The 22,318-nt window shown below is 40.9% G+C and overlaps 1 protein-coding gene across 1 annotated transcript in view; it reads right to left on the bottom strand.

Annotated features, from left to right (window-relative positions):
- DCUN1D4 (defective in cullin neddylation 1 domain containing 4) overlaps positions 1 to 21,802 on the bottom strand; it is a gene marked incomplete at its 5' end in the record, with an annotated part of 67,921 nt that extends 46,119 nt beyond the window's left edge. Inside the window, 2 exon segments of the mRNA XM_081303542.1 lie at positions 21,656 to 21,760; positions 21,763 to 21,802. Of these exon segments, the coding sequence (XP_081159668.1) occupies positions 21,656 to 21,760; positions 21,763 to 21,802 (145 nt within the window).
- Between the last annotated feature and the right edge of the window lie 516 nt (positions 21,803 to 22,318).

Below are 22,318 nucleotides of genomic sequence, written 5' to 3'. Positions count from 1 at the left end.
ACAAAATCTCTCCCATTAAACAAACAATAAATCAAAGAATTCTCCTGCAGGCCAGAGCCCAATGATGGGTCTATGGGTATAGTTGCAGGCACTGCAATGTTAAAGAGTACCACAGAAGCAGAAATCATACTCCTAAGGAAAGAGGCCTAGATCAAAAAATATACCCATGCTTCATCCCCAATCATTTCAGAATTATCCACTAAGTCAAAAGACTGATGAAGTTACTCCATCCTAGAATCCTGCACAATATAAAACTAATAAACTGTTAGTCTTACAAATTTCTCATTTTTGTAAACTATGCTGCCATGTATATTAGGCAGTAAAACTACAAGTTCATCAATAACTTCCTATTTGAAAAGGCATCAATGGAAGTATTTTCATAAAACATTAGGATTTACATTAATTAGTTCCTTTTCTTTCTTTTTTCTTTCTTTCTTCTTTTTCAGGTTTTCTTTGTTTTTAGTTGTTGGTGGACCTTTATTTTATTTATGTGTGATGCTGAGAATTGAACCCAGTGCCTCACACATTAGGCAAGCGCTCTACCACTGAGCCACAGCCCCAGCCTACATGAACTTTTTTAATATCACTAATAAGCAGCTCCCAACCCAAGTTCCTTTTCTTTCCAATATAAAGGTTAAAATCTTTGAAAAGAGACTATAACTATCCAACCAACAACATCTAATAAAAAAGAAAAGAAAAAGAAGCCACCCTTCATTGAAATGTTTTTTGGAATGCACATCAGATGCAAAGAACAGATCCAAAGATGAGATACTACCACATTTTAAGTTGTCTGCTGGGGCTGGACCTTCTGGTACTACTTCACTTCAAATCAAGAAAGCAAGCTGCCTCCCTGCCACTAGTTAGAAAGGTTCATCGGTTCATTTTCTAAGTCTTACTAGGAATCCAGTTCTGGGCAGGCCTGTGGGGCAAAGGGATCCAGGATAGCAAAGCCCCTGACATTTACGCAGGAGCAGCAAGCCATTATTTATACATATACACACGTACTGCTCAGGCACAGTCACAGCCAGCTAGAATGGTTCAAAGAACCAATTTTGGGCAGAGAGACAGCCAGAGGAGGGCCTCAGGCTCTAAACAGGCCTCAAATAGAGACACATTGTGTTTGGCATCTCAATAATCTAGCCATGCTTAAAATTATGACATTAAGTGGCACAGAATCTAGATCTTTCATCTTAATGGGTACAAATGCACAGAAAAGGTTCAGAAAAGCATTCGGGGTGTGCAAGTGTGTGTGTGTGTGTGTGTGCGCATGCACTTAATTACTTATGTTTACATTTAATGAACACCAATGACAATCTCTAAAACCAAAATTGACAGCCCTCTCCTCACCAAAGGAGCCAGAAAGTCCAATTTCTGCAGCCTCCCATCTACTACCACACCATAACCCCCTTCTTGTACTCTCTCAATTTAGAAACAGGAAGACAATACATTCCATTATCACCTTGGAATGTTAATTAAACACTTGGGACCCCCACAAAACCAAAAACTAACACATAAAGTTTGAGGCCACAATAGGAGGAAGAGAGAATGGGGCGCGCCAAAGGTCATACATGCAGGTCCTCCTGACCCCCATGCTACATTTTGTCATTTCACTGTTCTACTGTTAAGTCAGTGTCAAAATTCACATAAGAGAATCTAAGGGAAGAAGTCAAGTTGTTAAATCTTTCTCTCTCCTTTATACGGCTATGAAAAAAATAGAAAAGAAACAGAAGTTGTCCTCAATCTGGAATTTCAACTGAGCCCTACCCAACTTCTTTCACCACTCCATCCCACAAAACCCTTCTTTTCAACCTTCACATTCTGTCCAATGCCCTCTCTAATTCCAACAGAGTCCAATGTGCACACATATGTGTGTGTGCACACACACACTCACTCTGTTCCTGCCCAAAATACCATTTTGTTTTATCACCTCACCTTGGAGTTTTAACTCATAGCTCAAATCTCAGGTCTAACAGTTATTTAACCTAAACCCCAATTTCCTCATCTGAAAAATAAAGACTATGAAATAATCCTTCATAGTGTTTCTGGAAGGATGAAAATATATCAGACACCTATAATAATACCTATCTGTGTCAGGTACCCATCACAATGTCTCGGAAACAATAAATAAAAGCCACTGATGACCACTATATTTGCTTATGGTGTTCTACACACCAAACGGCCATCTAAAATAGTATCTACTTTCCCTAGGTCCAAAGTCAGAAATCCCTTTATGATTGAGGCATGTGGCCAGATAACATCTCTACAGCCTATGATAGCATTTCTATATTTATATACACCAAGTGATGTTTATAATAATGGCTGCAAGTAATCTCAACACACTGGAAAAAGTACAGGAGTGTTTACAACCAGATTCTGCATGTGAAGTTTCACTTCACACACACACACAAAAGGTATAACGGTTCATTTCAGAAATCACGTGGTATAAGCCAGCAATTATTCATTTCCATATCCAAACCCTACTTTGACACCACCAACCATCACATCGCCCAAAAAATACATACAAAAAGAAAAAAGAAACCAAAATTAATAATCTTTCTTTAGTTTCACCAACATAAGAAGTTAAGAAGACATGAATTCAGAGGGGAAAAGGACAAAAATAGCATTAAAAGATAAATTCACAAAGGTTAACACATATTGAATTTATGGTTCATCTGTTCAGTGCTCAGGGCAAGTAATAGACCTTGAAATCTAAAACAGATTTCACATCCTTAAGGCATAGATGTTAGGGGTAAAGATCAAATGCTTTACAGAGAACATATTTAAGGAAAGCACTAACTGATTCATAAAATTCTCCTTCTGCTCATATTTCAATTCCAAAGGATAAATGCCAGGTTAAGTCAACTGTATTCCATGATCCAATGGCTTTCCATAGTAAGGTGGTTTCTGGGCTTGATGCTCCTGAATGACAAGCACAGCTCTATAGTCCTACATTAAAAGCAACGACTGGCTTTGCAAAGAGGCATAGCCTGCTTGACAAATAGCTTGCCTAAATGATCTTCTGGATATTTTTTAAACTATCCACAAATGCAGACTGAGCACAAAATTATCTAGTTTATTTTCCATTTTAATTCATATTCACTATGCACAATATAAAAGAAAAATGAACACCACTAAGGAGGTCAAAGTCCATTTTCCTAAACTGTGCTCTCCACAGAATGGGTAAGTTCAGACAATGACTGTCAAACAAAAGAATTAAATATGAAAGTAATTTTGTTAATTTGGCCCCTGAGGGCCAAAACCAATTTAAATATATAAAAAGCAAAAGCCTTCCTTTATACTCTAATAGTCCCTTATAAAATATAACTGGGAGAAGATCTCACTTATAATATAACAACAAAAAGGAATACACTTCAGTATGTAAGATACAAGTGAAGAAACAATAATAAAAGTTTGCTGAAAGACATAAATGTAGAGCCATTACATTCCTGGAATGGAAAGACTCTGTGTAAAACAATCACTTCTCCCCCTTCATTAAACTATACAAATTGAATGCAATCAAATACCTATTCCACCTGCCCTGCAGTTCTTCAGCCCCCAAAAAACATAGGGAAAGCAGTCAGGCAAGCTTGGTAGACTGATTTTTAAAGTTTATGGAAAAACAACATGTATGATAGCCAAGAAACTGTTGATAAAGAAGAGTGAGGAAGAACTTACTCCATCTGATATCAATAGATATTATAAAGCAGAGGTTGATAAACCCTCTGTAAAGGGCCCAGGTCGTAAATATTTTAGGCTGCCTGGGCCTCTTTGATCTGTTACAACTACTCAGCCAGATATTGTAGCTCAAGAGCACCCATAAATAATACATAAATGAGCATGGTTGCGTTCCAATAAAACTTTATAAATAAGCTGGGTGGTAGACTACATTTGGTCTGTAGGCTTTAGTGTGCCAATACCTGGTATAAAAATACAGTAACTATAGCAGTATGGTATGTGTGCAGGAGGATAAATCCATGAAAGGAGTTGATAAACATGTTTGTATGTTTCCATGTATGTATAAGTAAACATATAATTAATGTAATTAAATATCATGTGAAAATCAATAGAAAACAGTAATTATTCAGTAACAGATGGGTAAATGGCTAGCCTGTGGAACAAACTAAAATTAATCCTAATCTCATCCCAAAGTTACAGATGAAAGGGGAAGCTATTCATGGCAAAAGAAAACGCCCTATCACAGGCTCAGGACCCTGCACACTCTGCTTCTATTCATCTTCCCCTTGTTCATTCTGCTTAGGTACAGTGACTTCCTGCTGTTAAGTGGACACTCCCAAGCACACTTACACCTCAGAGCCTTTGTACAGTTGTTCTCTTTGCTTTGAATGCTCTTCCCTCCAGTAACAACACAACTTGCTCTCACACATTATCAGGCTGCCATTTAAATATCACCTCCACAAAGAATCTTGGTAGGTCAAAAAACAGGATCCTTTCTGCACTCTACCACCACACCATGTTTTACTTCTCTTTATGGCATTTGTACACCTGACACTATATCACATATCTGTATTATATGTATTATAATGTTACTTCCACAAAGGCCAAGGATTTGATCTTGTCCACTGCTATGTCCCCAGTGCCTAGAATAGTACCAGCACATATTAACTGTTTAATAAACATTCAGCAAATGATTCAATGCAGATATAAAGGTACCAAGACTTAAACTTGATATGTTCAGAGGATTTCAAGTGACTTTCAGATTTAAGAAGTGTCAGGTTAAGAGAGAGAGAGAAAGAGATTCAAAAGAAAAGCAAAGATCAGAAAATAAAGAACCTGCTTTTGAGTTTAGATTGAATATCCTTAAAATATATAATTCTACCAGAGGGATGCAAATTTAAGAGATAAACATGGCACATTCAAGCAACACCAACTCTACTTAATGGTAATATATCTACAACAATTTTACATGATTATGGCATGAGACTGTAAAGAAATTCCAACACGCTGAGTGCATACATAATTTCAGAACCCTGGGAGTGCCTACCTCACAAACCTGTGCACTGCAGAATGTTGCTGGAGAAGTATGAGAAGCACTCCTGTGGAAGTCTGGATGCTGTGGGAGCATTCTAATCAGGAATCGGCTAGAAAGACCACTCTAGGACAAGAGTGTAACATGGATGACAGGCAACCTGGATCTAGAGTGGCCATTTATGGAGAGAACTGGAAGTGACTGAGGTGGGAAATAAATAAGTAGGGCCTCAAGTTAGACAATGGCGGTGAAAGTGGAGAGGAAAGATCCTCCATACACTGGATTTGCAGAAAAGAGCCACATAACTCAAGTAAATTCAATTTTATTCACTTTGGGAGGGAGGGGCATTTCAGTTGTCCCATTAACTGCCCTCTTTTCTATTTAAACCAAGATGTGACACATGAATAGTCACTCAGTTTCAGTTTTTACAGGCCAATCTTAGTGCATCACAACACTGTATGAGTCTAGTATTTAAAGAGATGCATTTTTCATAAAACATGGTCCCTAAATGCCTGCCAGGTGCTTCAACTTAGGAGCTAGTGATCTGTTACAACACTGGAAGAAGGAAATGACTGTGCTGGATTCATCCAAGCTATTCTCCAATGAGGTGCCTTCTGCAATTATTTTCAGTGGTATTTTTAATACAGGTGATGTGCACCTTATAGGAGCCTTAGAAACAATTTCTATATAAAATGTGATTGTACTGAAAGAATAAGACCAAGTGAAGTGCATATGGGAGGTGAGAGAGAAGACCTCCTCCACGCCATGCCCTTGCATTGGATTCTCTTTGTTGTAGTAGCCCAAGCAGGATCAGATGGCTAGCTGGCTGTGGACAGGCTGGGAATAAATCACATCTTCTAACTGCTAATCCAAAGCTAGCCATTTCTTTCATTCTAGCTTAACTTTTTTGTTAAGCTGTTTTCACACTCCATGAAGGGAAAAAAGCAGCAGCATTTCCTACCCAAGGTTGTTAATCATCAAGTCCACAAACTTAAAGTAATTAAATATTAAAACTTAAAGTAATTAAATTACAACTGGATAAAACAAACTATCAACTTTTTTTAAGAGAAAAAAAATGGGCCAGAGTAATAAGAGAAAGAAATAAAAGGCACCCAAATAGAAAAGGAGGAGGTTAGATTATCCCTTTTTGCAGATAATATGATATTATTTATAGAAAAATCTAAGGATTCCACCTTGCCATGCCATGATTAGAACTGGCATGAATTCGTAAGACTGCAGATACAGAAACAACATACTAAAAGCAATAGTTCTTTTAGGCCCCAATAACAAAATTACTGAGAAAGAAATCAAAAAAGCAATCCCATTTACAGCACTACAAAAAATAAACAACAAAAACCTAAAAATAAATTTAACCAAAGAGAATGATCTTTAGGATGAAAATTACAAAATTCTGATGAAAGAAATTGAAGCACACACAAAAACATGGAAAGACATCCATGTTCATGAACTAGAAGAATTAATATTGTTAAAATGTCCATACTACCAAAATGATCTAGAGATTCAACACAATTGCTATCAAAATATTAATGACCTTCTTTACAGAAATAAAAAACAATCATAAAATTTGTGTGGAACCACAGAAGACCCTGAATAACCAAAGTAATCTTGAGCAAAATGAACAAAGCTAGAGATTATAGTACTTAACGTTAAAACATAGTACAAAGCAATAGTAACCAAAACAGCACAATACTGGCGTAAAAAAAAAGACACAGACCAATGGAAGAGAACAGAAAACACAAAAAGAAATCCACACATCCACAGCAAACATTTTCAACAAAGGTGGCCAGAGCATACATTGGAGAAAGTCTCTTCGATACGTGAACATGATGCTGAGAAAATTAGATAGCCATACTCAGAAGAAAAAAACTCGATCCCTCTCACCATATATAAAAATTTAACTCAAAATGGATCAAAGATTTAAATATAAGGCCCCAAAACTATGAAATTTCTACAAGAAAACACAGGGGAAATGCTTCAGAATACTAGTCTGGACAGATTCTTTGGATGACCCCCGAAGCACAAACTGACACATGGGATTACATCAAATTTAACAAGCTTTTGTAGAGCAAAAGAAAAAACAATCAACAGGAGAGAAAAGACAACCTACGGAAGGAGGAAAATATCTGCAAAGTAGTCATTTGACAAGGGATTAATTGCCAGAATATATAAGGGACTTTAGTCACAGCAGCAAAAAGGAAGAAAAACCCATAATACAATTTTAAAATGGGCACATGAAAAAGAAAAAAAAATTTAAGAAAAAAAAGGGGCAAATAACCTGAAGATACTTCTCAAAGAGATTATAAAAATCACTAATAAGTATATGAAAAACTGCTCAACATCACTAATCATTCAGGGAAACAAGAATCAAAACCACAAAGAGAGGGCTGGGGATGTGGCTCAAGCGGTAGTGTGCTCGCCTGGCATTCGGGGGGTGCTGGGTTCGATCCTCAGCACCACATAAAAATAAAATAAAGATGTTGTGTCCACCGAAAACTGAAAAAAGTAAAATAAAATAAAAAACACAAAGAGATATCTCACTCCAGGTAGAATGGCTATTATCAAAAAGACAAAAAAAAAATTAATGCTGAGGAATTGAAAAAGGGGGAACTTTTATACACTACTGGTGGGAATGTAAACTGGCAGTCATATGGAAAACAGTTCCTCAAAAATCTAGAAATGATACGTAGACAAAAGGAAGGTTAGTAGAGGAGGGGTAATAGGGAGAGGGAGGAGGGGAAGAAAAAGAGAGGGGAATTGGGGATTGAAATCAAGTTCCTTCCATGTATGATTTTGTTAAAATGGAGCTAACATCTGGTCCAGCTATCTCACTACCAGGTAGGTAGGTAGATAGGTATGTGTATGTATGTATATGTGTGTGTGTGTTTGTGTGTGTGTGTATATATATATATATACACACACACACACACATACATACACACACACACATAATCTCCAAAGTAAATTAAATCAAAATGTCAAAGAGGCATCTGCGTTAGCATATTTACTGTGGCATTACTCACAACAGCCAAGTTATGCAATCAATCATCATCAAAAGATGAATAAAAATGTGGTATATATGAGTAGATACACATACACATATGCATATATACATAAGGGAATATTATTCTGTCATAAAAACAAATGTAATTCTGTCGCCTGCAGCCAACATGAGTGTAACTGGAGGACTTTCATGTTTAGCAAAATAAGTTAGCAGAGAGACAAATACTTCGTGTTCTTACTTATATGTAGAAGCTAAAGAGTTGATCTCAAAGAAGTACAGAATAGAACAGTGGTTACCAGAGACTGGGAAGGATATGGAGAGGGAGGGATGGATGGAGAGAGGATAGTTAAGGAGTACAGGGGTACAGTTAGATAGAAAAAAATTTACTGTTCTATATGACAGTAGGATAAATATGGTTGACAACAATCAATAACTAGAAGAGAAGATTTCAAATGTTCCCAGTGCAAAGAAATAATACACATGTAAGGGTTAGATATGGCAATTACCCTGATCTGATCATTATAATCATTATACATTGTATACATGTACTGAAATGTCATCCCATAAATGTGTTCCATTACTATGTGTCAATTAAACACAAAATATATTTTTAAAAGGCATGTACTTGGTATATGAAAATAACATATATTGTTTTTCTGATAAAAAATGCTGTCCATTTATTTCTGAACCAAATGAATAAAATTATTTAATAAAGCTAATAAACATTTTTTTAAAAAGAGGGTGCAGAAAAGATATATAATACCAGTGTTATAGACACTTTCTGGTCACTAAAGGTTCATCAAAGTATTATTAGCTAAACTCCAGCTAATCTGTGAGCAATGTTCTCAGATATAAACATCTTAAATACAGCACTATGCACTTAATAAATGCTTTTTGGTGACAATAAAAATGATGAAACAAACCTGTAAAGTTTGGTGGCGGGCAGGGTAAAAGTAGTAACTGTTTTAGCAGTTACTCCTCAATTCCCCCCACTCCCTTCGGTACTAGGCAACCATTAATCTACTTTCTAAATCTATAGATTTGCCTTTTGTAGATATATACAATATGAAGTCTTTCATGATCCCAACACTGTATTATGTACATTTACATAATACAGGTAAAGGTAGAGTAATGACCATGTTGTTGCCAAAAAAGTAAAACAAAACTGGAAAAAATTAAAGGTTATCAAAAACAGCATTCATTCTAAATGTCTCTGGGACAGCACAAAACAATCTAGCAGTGCAAGGCTATGCCTCTCTAACTGGGAATCGACATGGAATGCTTAAAGGGTGCTCCAAACCATGGGGTACATAGCCATCTTCCTGACAATTTTACTATGTGACATGGAAAAAGAAAAAAAAATTGTTGTTAAAGCCAAGGGTGTACTATAGTTGAGAACCACTGTTCAGGTTTGCCTTGCTTCTTTAAGCCCTCTAGAAACACAGCCTTCTTTCCTCTGGGTTTCAGATAGACCCAGGATAAGGATGTCAATGATGTTGAGTGGAGACCTCGGTGCCAACTCACAAAAGACATGTCACAACGTGATTTCAATTACTGAAAATCTGGATGTCTTAGTGCAGCATAAAAGAAATCAAGTCCTTATGAGACCCCATATGATGTCTTATAGAACCCCACTCTTTCGTCCTTGTTCACTGTTATTCCAGCTACACTCTTCCTCGTATATTCAGGAATGGCATTTACTATGTCCTTTCCTTCAATGACACTTGATATTGACAAGGCATAACAGTTGTCTTTGTCTTCAGTGAAATATCTATTCAAATGTCACTTCATCAGAGAAGTCTCCTTTACCTTCTCTATCCAAAGCAGTACCTTCAACCACCACTGGATTCAGACTTTGTGGCATTTACCACTTCCTGATATATTTTTAAAAGTTTTCTGAAGGTGTAATTCACATACCATATTGCTCACCCATTTAAAGTATATAATCCAAAGGGTTTTAATATATCCAAGAAGTCATACAACCATCACCAAAATCTAATTATGAAACACCACTGCATTAGCAGTTACTTCTCAATTTCCCCCAACTCCCTTCCATACTAGGCAACCGTTAATCTACTTTCTAAATCTAAAGATTTGCCTTTTGTGGATATCATACAATATGAGGTCTTTCATGATCCCAACACTGAATTATGTATATTTGCATCTTTGTCACTATCCCCAGAGTCAAAGTTTCAGGAGGACAAGGACATTTTTCCTTTATTCATTACCCTATCCCAATACTTAGAACAGCAAGAGCCTACCTAGTACATTGTAAGTATGAATAAATAGGGGAATTAATGCTTTAAAAAGTCACTGGATTTAGCAACATGGAGGTTACTCCCATGACCTCAGCAAAGATTGCAATGACAGAACTGAGGTCATAATAAACTGAGATGAGGAAACAAAATATGCCAACCATGGACAACCTGTTCAAGAAGCTTGGTTTTGAAGGGGAGACTAGATATGCTTGTGGACTTGATGGTATGTGGAATACAGGTTTTTATACGACAGGACTTGAGCATGTTTAAAATGCCAATCTTAGATTTGCTTAATATCCTGAAAGGCTACCATAGCCAGAGGATAAAGAGGCAGGTCAGACCACAAGTCAGTGCAGACCTGTATCTGAGCTCAACAACACAAAGCATATGTGTTTTAAAAAATTACATTAAAATAAAGATATAAACTGGCATGAACATACTTTATATACAAAGATATGAAAAATTGTGCTCTATATGTGTAATAAGAATTGTAATGCATTCTGCTATCATGTATTTAAAAAATAAAATCAATTGAATAAAAAAATAAGTTCTACCTCAAAATGACTCTACCATCATAAAGTGAAGCATACTTTAATTGAAACTATAAAAAGGAGTGTTTTAAATGATCTACAATACCAATTTACAATTTTGCATACCAATTGATAAGTTTATATGAGATGGGACAGGTCTTAGTTTCATTTGTAAAATAAACATTCATATTTGAGGCTAAGTTATAAAACAAAGATTTGAAATGACTTTTCCATACTGCAAGACAAGAAAAATCCACAAGCTAGGTTTATGGATCAGTTTCATACATGGACTCCATCTAGAATTAACAATTTCTTTTTCTATAAAAAGCATGACAGTGCCTGCCCCGTAAGGATATTGGAAGGATTAAATGAGTTACTGCTAACATGTGCTTAAAACAGAACCTGGCACAGAATAGGCACTGCCCTGGTATTGGCTATTATGTCAGAAGGTGAGCAGGAATGATCTGCCTACCTCCCAGGGTGGGGACACTGAAGAGCTGCTGCACCTTTTCAGCCCTCTCCCTTAGGGCCAAACCAAACCCATCTCACTAATCTTCTTACAGGAATCCATACAGGATTGGCTATACAGGAGACTCACCTAGGAGTTCACAAAACACTGATGCTAAGGTCCCAACCCAGATCAATTAAATACAAATGGAAGTGAGTGGTCAATCTTTTCTCAAGCAGCCCCAGGTGATTCTAATGTGCAGCACCTGTAACTCAATTCTATCCTACTAGCAGCCAAGCTGCCCCTAGGACAACCTCTGTGGAGGCCCCACAGGACTCTAACTCACTGGGGGGGGGGGGGGGGGTAATCCTATCAGTGCCTGGAATAAAGGTCAAGGTCCAGGGGAAAGGCTCAGGACTGAAAAGCCAGGTGACAGCAAAAGAAAACAAAGGTAGCAGGGGAAGGAGGTATTAGCTTCATTCACCTCATCAATAAATATTTGCTACTTACAAGGCACAAAAGCCAAAAGGGGTGCTTAGAGAAAGGGAAAACTGATAAGGAAACCAGGTCATTGCAGGTGACTCAGCATTTTCAACAAGCACAACATCCAAAGTTGAAAGCCATCCAAGCAAACCGCACCTGGCTTTTTCTTCCCAAGTCTCTCACAAAACCCACAGAAAAGGACAGGAGAACCAGCCACCCAAGAGAAAGAGGTGCCCACCCAGCACACGGCCCTGCTGGTGCCATATTCAAGGAGACAGTCACCTAAGGACATACAATTTGGTTACAAGGTAAAAAGGCTCTAGATTCCTTCCCACCCCACCTACCCACTGAAAACACAGATCCATGGGTCAGAGGAAGAGTCATACTGAAATCTTGCTAATATTACAAGGTCCCAGACTTAGCGGAGAGTAGGTGAGCTGTGGCATCAGAGCCTGGGTTAGAATCCCAGTAGTGCTGTGTCCTAGCTGAGTTCCCCTGCACATGGTACCCAACCTAACATAGCCTGCCTCCATGTTCCCCAAACACAGCTGGAGTAACTCACAGGCTCCTCTCCACAAGGATACTCAGAGCATGAAATGAGATGATACAGTCAAAAACACTTAGCACTGTGCAGGCCCCTATCACGCACCAAATGAGGCTAATTATTTTAATTCCTATAAGGCAGAAGAGACTAAGACACACAAAACCTAAAACAGCAAAAAGTAAAGACAGGGCAGAGGAATAACAAGATGATGCATCTTTAAAACTATTAATTCAGTAACCACTAGACTTGACTCTGTACAACTATCCTCAATTTCCTGTTTAATTAAGAATGAGTATTTTGTAGTCAAATTTTGGAAATGGCATCTGTAGAGAAGAGATATTAAGAGGGGAAAATACTTAAATTTACCCTAAACTACAGGAAGAAAATAATTTCAAAAATGTTACACAAAAGCTATTAGCAGCTCTACTAAGAAATCTTATATTTCCTAGCTTTTCTGCAAGTGAGCTATCTCCTGAATTTAAATATAAGTTTCAAGAGTATTTCAATACACATCTAAAATAAATAAAATCTAAGAAGACAAAAATGACTATTTCATCAGCAAGTTAATATAGAAATACTCTTCCTTGCCATAATTCTTCAGTTGCCCAGTGAGTTCTGTTTTTTTAAGTGCCTATTGTCTTATAAGCAGACCAACAGGAAAGGGGATGAAGAGGAATGTAAGAGAAGGCATCTGAAATCCCAATCCTGACCATTCCAAGAAGAATAGAACCAAAGGCAAAATGGAGATAACCGTACCAACCTGCTCTGCTATCATCATTCACAAGCCAAGAAAAAAAAAATGGAATTTCAAAATGCTCAAGGGGTTACACAAAGTATTAAATGGAAAGCACAAATAAAATGTCAAGAATAATTTCATCGGTGGTGGAGAGACACCCCAGTTCCTGGAGTCAGAATGCCTTAGAAACTCAGTTTCCCACTTCCAAGCTATGTGACCTTGAGAACAGTACAACTTTCTAAACCTGTGAACTGGGGATACCAAGAGGCCCAAATCCACTTTGAGGGTGGGGGGAAGTGTGTTGTGAGGATCCCATGCTTTGTGTTTGTGCACCGAGGCCCTTGCACCCTCCTTTTCTCCTGCGCCCCACCTCGGACCACCCTCCCCCTCAGCTTCCCCTGCCCTGCGCCCCTCCTCTCAGCCAGGCCTCACCCTCCCCTGCACTCCAGCTCACCACACACTCTTCCCGCTGCCTCAGCTCTCCTTCCCACCCTTGCTGTTCCCTCAGCTCAGGAGCCCACCCTCCTACCCACCTGACTCCACCTGACCCAGCAGCTGTCATCCATCGAGACTTCACCTGTCCATTACTTCTCGGCCCTAACTGAACTCCCTGGAAACAACACTCCTTAAACACTGGCCCCCAGGCTCCTTCTCCATCTTGTTTGTTATAGCAGCACTGGCAAAAAGAATCCCTCAGATGTTTGCTGAATGGCTGAGTAAGGGAATGTCTCACATGAGTCTTCTTTCTTTCCTGTAACCTCTTTTCCTCTCAACTGGCTCCTTGGAAGGCCTTTACACAGTAATCAGCAACAAAAACACTTCATGTGTTTTAGCTCTTTACTGCTCAGGACCACTTCTGATCTTGCCTCCTACTTCTTTCCCCTCCACTCTCACCCAACTACTCCCAGCACATCATCTCCTTGCTGCCCCTCATATCCAGGACTCTCCCTGACAGAGCCTCCACAATGATGTTCCCTTTGCCTGGAGTGGCCCCTTCCCCATCAAATTTTAACACCTTGTTAGTGAGGCCTTCCCTGAGCACAGTATTTAAAACTACAAACCCCTCTAAAACACACACACACACACACACACACACACACACACACACACACACATATATCCAGGTGCCTGTGCTCACCCCTTCTCCTCTTTACCTCTCTATACAAAATTTACCATGATTTATTTACTACCTGTCTCCTGCCTCACACAAGAATGAAAAAGTCTTGAAAGATGAAGAACAGGACCTGGTACAGAGCAGATGCTTGGTATTAACATTTGGTGACAATACAACTCCACACCCCACCATAGACAACAAGTAGTTTTATACATGAGGACTCAGCGCACAGAGTGGTTGAGTAACTCACCTACAGTCACACAGCTAATAGACAGCAGAGCAGGATATGAATTGACATTTTGACTCTAGTGCCCACACCTAACAACTAAGCTTTCCAGCCTACAATCTGATTCACTTGGCAATTAAAAGACATTATCACATCAAAAGAGCAAGTGCTAACAGTGCATATCTTTGGGTCACAGAAAGGCAAGAAAAGTCATCCACTGGAAAACCTTCTAAAAGAGAGCAAGTGATCCAACTCAAGACAATCCCACACAGTAAAATACTAATTATCAGATTTACCATTTACACAGCACTGATAGTTTTTCTTTAGATTTAACAGTTCTGTTAAATCTAAACTGAGACTTATCATTCCTTTTAGTACTATAATTAAGAAGAGCAAAATGACAAATCATCAACTAACATAAAGGAAGCCTCAGGAAGCCAAAAATCTGGTGGTGGGGCTGGAGCAGAAGTACTGGCCTCAAGAGGACACACATACAGAACATGTTCTGTATCTCAATAGTGGTTACAACAGTATATATTTGTCAAAATCCACCCAACCATAATTGGTACAATTTTATAATATGTACATTATACATCAATATAGTTGACTAGAAAAATCATTACAACTATCAGACACAGTTTTGGCTAAATGAAATAAATATTACACACACACACACACACACACACACACACACACACACAAATATTTCCACAGCTGATTTTCCCAAGTCTGATCCCAAACAATGCTCTAGCTCCTGAGCATCGATCGGTAATCAGAAAAAACAGTTCCATCTAATGAGATGCAGTGAACGGGTGAACATGTGATTCAACCTGTCTGAACCCAGCAAAGGCTGCAGGAACCACCTACAAGTGACATTACTTTTGTGCCCCCCTTCAGTCCTTTGGGTAACCTCTGAACAGAGCCGACAGGTAGCCAGAATAAAAAAGGAAACCACTACTCTTCTCCACAAGGGGTTCTACTATGTATTTGACCACTGACAGGTCTGATATTGAAGTATCTGAATTCTTAGTTATCAGCATCAAATTAAACAGAAAAGTGACTTTTCTTAAAAAGGGCTATTGGAGAGCTCACAGAATCTCTCAGGAATACAGAGAACTAAGCCTATCAGTTATACAACCAAAAGAACATTGTGGACACATAGCAAGGCACCCCACAGACAGTGCCAGAACTGGCCTGGGCCTCTAAAAATAGAAAGCTGCCACCATTGAACACCCTCCAAAATGGCCTCCATTAGCTCCTGCCTTCTTCCCATCATCTGTCTCCACCTTTAGGTTCACATTTGGGGATGTGTACCTAACCCACCTGCTAAAGGTAGGAATTCCCAGAGAAAGAGCCAGGGTCCCAGAAGACTGACAATGCACACTATACACACAAACCCCTGCTCTGCAAATCTTACTGACATGGGCCAGCATGTAAAAAAGGTTTCCAAAAATATTCATAAGGGGGAATTAAAAAGAAAAAAAGAAACCTCAATCCAGGCATGGTGGCACATTCCTGTAATTCCAGCAACTCAGAAGGCTGAGGCAAGAGGATCCCAAGTTTGAGGCCAGTCTCGCAACTTGATGAGACCCTTTTCTCAAAAAAAAAAAAAAAAAAAAAAAAAAAAAAAAAAAAGAGGAAGAAATCCTCAAAGATGGAAAAAGAAAAAAAGTCATACCTAGAGGTAGTGCTATTTGGGGCAGGCAGGGGTCTTTTCCTAACATTTAGTGGTTTATTCAGCATATTAGTTTCAAAACCCACAAGCCTACCTCCCCACACTGAAAATAACCCATTAACAATGTTTTCTAAAGAAAAGCAATTCGAAACTGGACTAGCAGGCACTCTAGAAAAAAAAACAAATTCTTGGATCTAAACTGTCATACAACGATTTACTAAAACACATAATTCTATCTAAAATGTTTCCATGTCTTCTTAAAACACAATTTTAAATGCATGTTCTTTCTGCTTTAAAGAATAATCCTCAAGAGGTTCCTCTCATAACCTGAATTTCAAAATAAGAAAAAGAACAAGCTATGAAAAGCTATTAACACCAATTCAGGCTGACCAACTGTAGAGTTGGCAGCAATGATGTAGAATTCACTACAGATAATTTTACTTTAAAAATTTACCTCCAACTCATATTTTAGTTTCTAAATGAAAGCCTTTTCATGTTAACTTAAATAAATCCTTAGGAACAGGATATAGTGATAAGACAAAAAGCAAGAAAAGCCTAAATACTCTAGACTTCCTAAACAAAAGACCTGCTATCACCACCCTAACCTTCTGCACACAGGACTCTGACATGAGATTAGAAATGGACACACACATTCAGACTCCTTCTGTTCCTCCCACATGACCAGCATTTCAATCTCTCCACACCTTCAAGACAGATAACTTAAATAGTATTTTTTAAAAATACTATTTAAATTAATTTGCATTTGGCTGACTTTGTGGAAAAAAAGGCAAAGAATGAAAAAGCAAGTTTGCATTCCCTGGGGGGGGGGGGGGGGGAATGTAAGATAATGAAAAAAAGATTCAGAAGCATGCAAAATTTTATAGATAATTCACTAACTATTCAGTAGCTGTTTAAGTTCAATCCAATACATATAAGCACTAGGCAAGGCATCATGATAGACACTAAGTGGACACAGTCCCAAATCTCAGGGGGTAATAATCTAATTAGGGAGAGGAGAAATTAGTAAGCAAGCAGTCACTGTCATGTAACATGAAACTGAGCAACAGAATAGAAGTAGCCAAAAATTTGGAGATCTAAGGGCGAGAGTCCATGAGAGAGGGGGCAAGGTAAAGCAGCTCCACAGCAGCAACAGAGGGCAGTCAGCAGAGGCTGTTCATCCACACCAGAGTCCATATTTAACTAAGCAGCTGGGAGACTCCAAGTTTCTCAAGTAGGCAGAGGGAATCCTAAGCACAAAGATCACTCAAATGGTAATAGAGAAGACGAAACAGAGGTTGAGCCTGACAAAAGTACAACTGATTATCACAACAGAAAAATGGGTCAGACCAAAGGTAATGGCCATAGGTGCAGGAAGAAGCATCCTCTCCTTCTCACTACTGGCCAGGGAAAGAGAGGATAAAGAAATGCCTAACTAAGGTTACAGTGTGCCTTAATAAAAGTTACTGCAGTTTCATTAACCAAATGAACAAAATTAATTGGTTTTGGTATCCTCTTTGACTACTGGGAAGCTCAGAGCCAGATACATAGTCTATTTCCAACAGACAGCAAGAATTTTAGTGCACCTTTTAAGTCCATATGCAATTTATTTTCCTTCACTTGATAGGATTTAATATTTTGTAAGTCATCCCTAATTCTTTTAGAATAAAGCAGAAAATACATCAGGAAGATTAAAAAAAAAATGAGACCAAGCCAGAGAGAACCTGGTTAAGTAGTTGGCTTAGATGTGCACCTGTTGCCAATCCAGAGCCATCTGAGCACCATTACTCCAATCTAGCAAAAGCCACATCCTATCATAGAAGCTGAAAAACGCCAGTCTTTACTTTCTCTGCCTCCCTCACAACTAGGAGTAGCATGAAATCGTTCTACCAATGACACTGGAACAAAAGTCTCCAGGGCGAGCTTTTGGGGAAAAAAAGCCCTAACAGGGAACTTTAAGGAAATATGCTCCTTCCTTCCCTTCTTTCTTACATAAGCATGATGTCTGGTGCTGCAGCAATCATATTGCAAATGTGAGGCAAAGAGCTTGGATCAAAAGTCAAAATATATAAGAAGAAATGATGCAAAAGAGACAAAAAAGGCCCTCAACAATGCCCCCCACACCTCTAGGAACCACCCCCACCCCCATCAGTAAGCTGCCTTCAAAAGATGTTTCTACAAATGACCAGGATTGGGAGCTGCTACTCCTCCCCCAAGCTTTCTGCAACACCCCACCATAGAAAGCCTGCCAATATATACAACCTTTATGGGCTGGTGGTAGTGAGCACCTACCTCCATGGTCTTTTGTGAGTTTAATGCAGGCAGGCCAAACACACATGAGCACATCACTATATCAAACGCAAACCCATGCTAAGTTAAAAACCTGACAAGATATGTGCAGAAATAGTGGCATCATGTGTGCCTGCAGGAGCCCACTCTTTTTGTCTACTCAAGCTTTACCCCTCAAGTCCTTGGAGAGCATGCCACAGGCCCAATGCTGTTTTCCATTTCCCTTCTGCTTAAGAATAAGCAACAATAAAGCTCAGATGGTTTTCTTTACTGGCTTCTTCATGATCTCTATCTGGAGCTGAGTAAAGAACCCAGGGCTGAGTTGTGATACTAAGTGCTGGGAAGACGCTGGGAAGACTCTGGGAAGCACAAAGAGCCCCATTCTTAATGACATCGTTAAGCCACTGCATCAGTCTAAGAAACACCTATTTCTATACTTCCTGCTACTGGACAATAATAAGCCCTATTATTTAAGCCATTTTTAGTTGAGTGTTGCTGCTTGCCAAAAGCACCCTAATTGACAATATAAACTATCAGAAGGTCAGTTTCTGACAAACTTGATTTTTATACTGCTGAGTTAACAGGATCATTAAACATTAATTATTAGCTAAAATTATCAGGAGGATGATTATTATTAAGATGAGAAAAATGCAAACATATATCATACACAGGAAGAAGGCAATATGTTAGTAAGAGCTGCTATAAGTAGGTAAGATAAAAGCAGAAAAGTTTGAAAAAATGATCTGATCAAGTCCAGTAGAGGCACATCTTGGAGCCAGGAACAAAGAATGAAGAGTAAGTAAGTATACAGAAGTCCTCTAAGGCAGAGAGAATGAGGGAACTTTCTTCTCTGTTCCTGTTACAGATAAAATTACCTAAAAAGCTTCCCATTCTAAAACTGTCAAAACTGCTAAGTAAGGTATAAGAAACACCTGTTTAAATGCAGAGTAAATTCACAAGAAAAAAAAGCACCTTTCCAAGGAACCAAAATCAAAGAAGATCCTAAAAACCAGAGCAGAAAGTATAAGCTGATATTGTGCAAGAGTTCAGGCCTTTAGGGCTGGAGACAGGAGTTAAGCATGTGAAATGGGCACTTCTCCTTTGAGATATACTAGAACCAAAGAAAAAGGTAGAAATGACTAGACTAATATTTTCTTTAAATCTTGAAAACAATTATAGATAGCTCTATATATTTTCAACCTCTTTGCAAGAGCAAATCCCAGAATTAAATGCATGTTTTTGAAAAACGTCTGTATTATACATTTACATATTTCAAAGGATTTTTTGGACATTTTAACCACAGACTTAAATCAAATATGACAGAAAGATACTCATTATTTCACACACTGACCTTTTTAGACATTTAAAGAACCATCATGCAGTAAATATGCAACTTGAGGATATTTATAACTATATCAAAAGGTTTCCAAATCTTAGGATTTCTTAAGATTTTACTCACTAGGATTATTAAAATACCTAATGACTATGTTACCAATAGTTTCATATTAGCTGACATATCACAAAAATAATCTACCTCATCTAACTAACCTCTACATTAGATTTGGGAGTTACCACTGTAAAGGGAACTGGCAGAAGATGTCATGGTTGGGTATCTACAAACTGAGAGGAACGTTTTTAATACTAAAGACTGAAGGAATTCAGCCCACAGCTAAAAAGGAAACAAACAACACTCATTTGTTTTCCACACTTACTGAAAGATGAAGACATCACATATTACCTTTACTCACTTTCATATTTTCTGCTAGCTTTATGAATGGGACAATTCCAACCCAAATTCCATTAAGCCACCTCCATCACTCAATTCAATTCAAAAATTCCCCTTATCCTTGGGCAATCGAAATAGCCCAAGAAATAACAAATAGTTTATATCGTCTTCATAAGCGATACAACTGTCTCTACTGTGTTCCCAGGTTTATATAAGACTGCACCTTTCAACCTAGGCTAGCTTACATACAAGATGTGGAGAAACACACCTTCCTAAACGCTGCCTTGCGTTGCTTCTTGAACCTATATGCTAGATGGTTCTAGACTAAGCATTTATTCTACAAGGGGAAATGCAGGGGAAAATAAACTCGGAGATCGAGAGCCCAAGTAAAAAAGGACTGGGCTTGGCTTGGGCTCGTTCTCTCTCTCTCCGGCTGATACAGTCCCCAGGGACTGGAGCGCCTCCCGAGAGCGTGCTCGGGTCGCTGGGGGAATAAAGCACGAGTTAGCAGAGCGGGGAAGCTCTGAGGGGCGCGCTGCATTCTGGGACTCGTTTCCACAGTTACCCACGTGCACCCAACCCAACCGCGGCCCGGCGCGGCCCGGACTACAAGTCCCAGAATTCCGCGAGACTGCCTTTCCCCTTCACACCCGGCGACTGAAGCCAGACCCTAAAGGAAACCCCTAAGCGCCCGCCCCGCTCTAGGGGTGAGGTCGCGCTCCCCAGAAGCTGAGCCCTGCCTCCAGCTCGGCCCTCTCTCCAGGGAAGCAGGTCCCAAGACATCAGCCTCCACACCTGATGGCCACAAATTAGACAACTGCGTCACAGACTGCCAAACCCACGGACCGCCAGGGACCCCGACACCTCCCCTGCGCAAAACCCTCGCCCGGCCTCCAGGGCCCGACCCCTCCGGCTCCCGCCGCGGAAAACCCGCAGCCCGCGCCCCTGCCCCGCCTCCCAGTCCTGTAGCCCGAGCCCGCGCCAACGCTGACCTCGCTTCCCGCCGCTCGGGGAGAACCGTGGCCACAGCCAACCTCGGGACACCTCCCCCGTCCCCTCCACCCCAGCCCCGCCCCCTCCTCTCCGCTTGCCCCGAGGCTCTGGGCTCCCCCCTCAGAAGGACCCTGGCTCGACCCGGGGGAAGAAGCACCCCTCCGAAACACACAGTCCGACGCCCCCCGGCCCCGCGCGAACCCAATCTGGACGTGACAGTACTCCCCCTGCCCCAACCCCTCCCTACCTCCCCTTCCTAACTAGCTTTTCACCCCCACCTCACCGCCCCCACCCCTGCCCCCACCCTCCCACCCCACATCCTCCCCACGTTCCTCTCTTCCTCCCGATAACCCTACCGTCCCAACACCAACCCCCCAAATCCTTACCACTCTTAGTTACCCAGCCACCCTTCCAGTGCCCCTCCCGCCCGCCGGACTCCCCAACTATTCCATCACACCCCAATGCTTCCCACTATCTCGCTCTCCCGTTACATCAGCCCTCGTCCCTAGCCCGTCCTCCTGCCCCGCACGGCCACTGCCCCCTTTCCCCCACCCCATTGTTCCCCCCACCCTCGCCATCCAGCCCTTCTTCCCATTGTCCCCGCCCCCGCGCTCCCCTCGCACTCACCCGCCTTTCTCACGGAGCCACCCGCACCGCTCAGCCCCTTGGAAATCCTCACCCCTGCGCCCCGCTCTCTCGCTTCCTCCCTCTCCCCCACCGGTGCCACCCCCGGCCCTGCCCGCTAGCGCCCGCCGCCACAGCCTCCACCTCCATTCACCCCGGACACTCGGGTCCGGGCCCTTCATCGCACGTCCCGCCCCCGCTTCCCCCAACATTGAAATGGAGCCAGTCCCCACCCCCCTCACCTCCTCCCGCCCCCGGCAGGCCGTCCCCTTCCCCCCACGCCCGCCCCCGCCCCACGCCGCCCGCGGCGTCACCGCCCGCCCGAGCCCCGGGAGGGGAAGGGGTGGCTCTCCGTCAGGGGTTCCCGGCGCTTTTCGGGACAGGAGGCGTGGGGCGAGAACAGAGGGAGCCTAGTGGAGAGTGCTGGCAATAGCTCGGGCCGGCCTGTTGGCTCTCCACTACTCACTGACAGCTGCGGCATCCGAGTGCATTTTCGGGCAGCTCACACCCCGCTCGCCGCCCAGGCTCCCGCGCTCGCCTCGCGGTCCCCCCACCGGCTCACCGCACCTCGGCTCAGAGCTGAGGACCCGCCGCCAGGCACTCCGGACCCGCCCATCTCGCCCTCTTCATTGGCTGAGCCGAGACCAAGGGACCTCCCCTCTTCGT

This window comes from Spermophilus citellus (assembly GCF_964194105.1).
Source record: "Spermophilus citellus genome assembly, chromosome: 8".
In the NCBI taxonomy this organism is placed as follows: Eukaryota; Metazoa; Chordata; class Mammalia; order Rodentia; family Sciuridae; genus Spermophilus; species Spermophilus citellus.
This window is presented reverse-complemented; position numbering and strand designations above follow the sequence as displayed.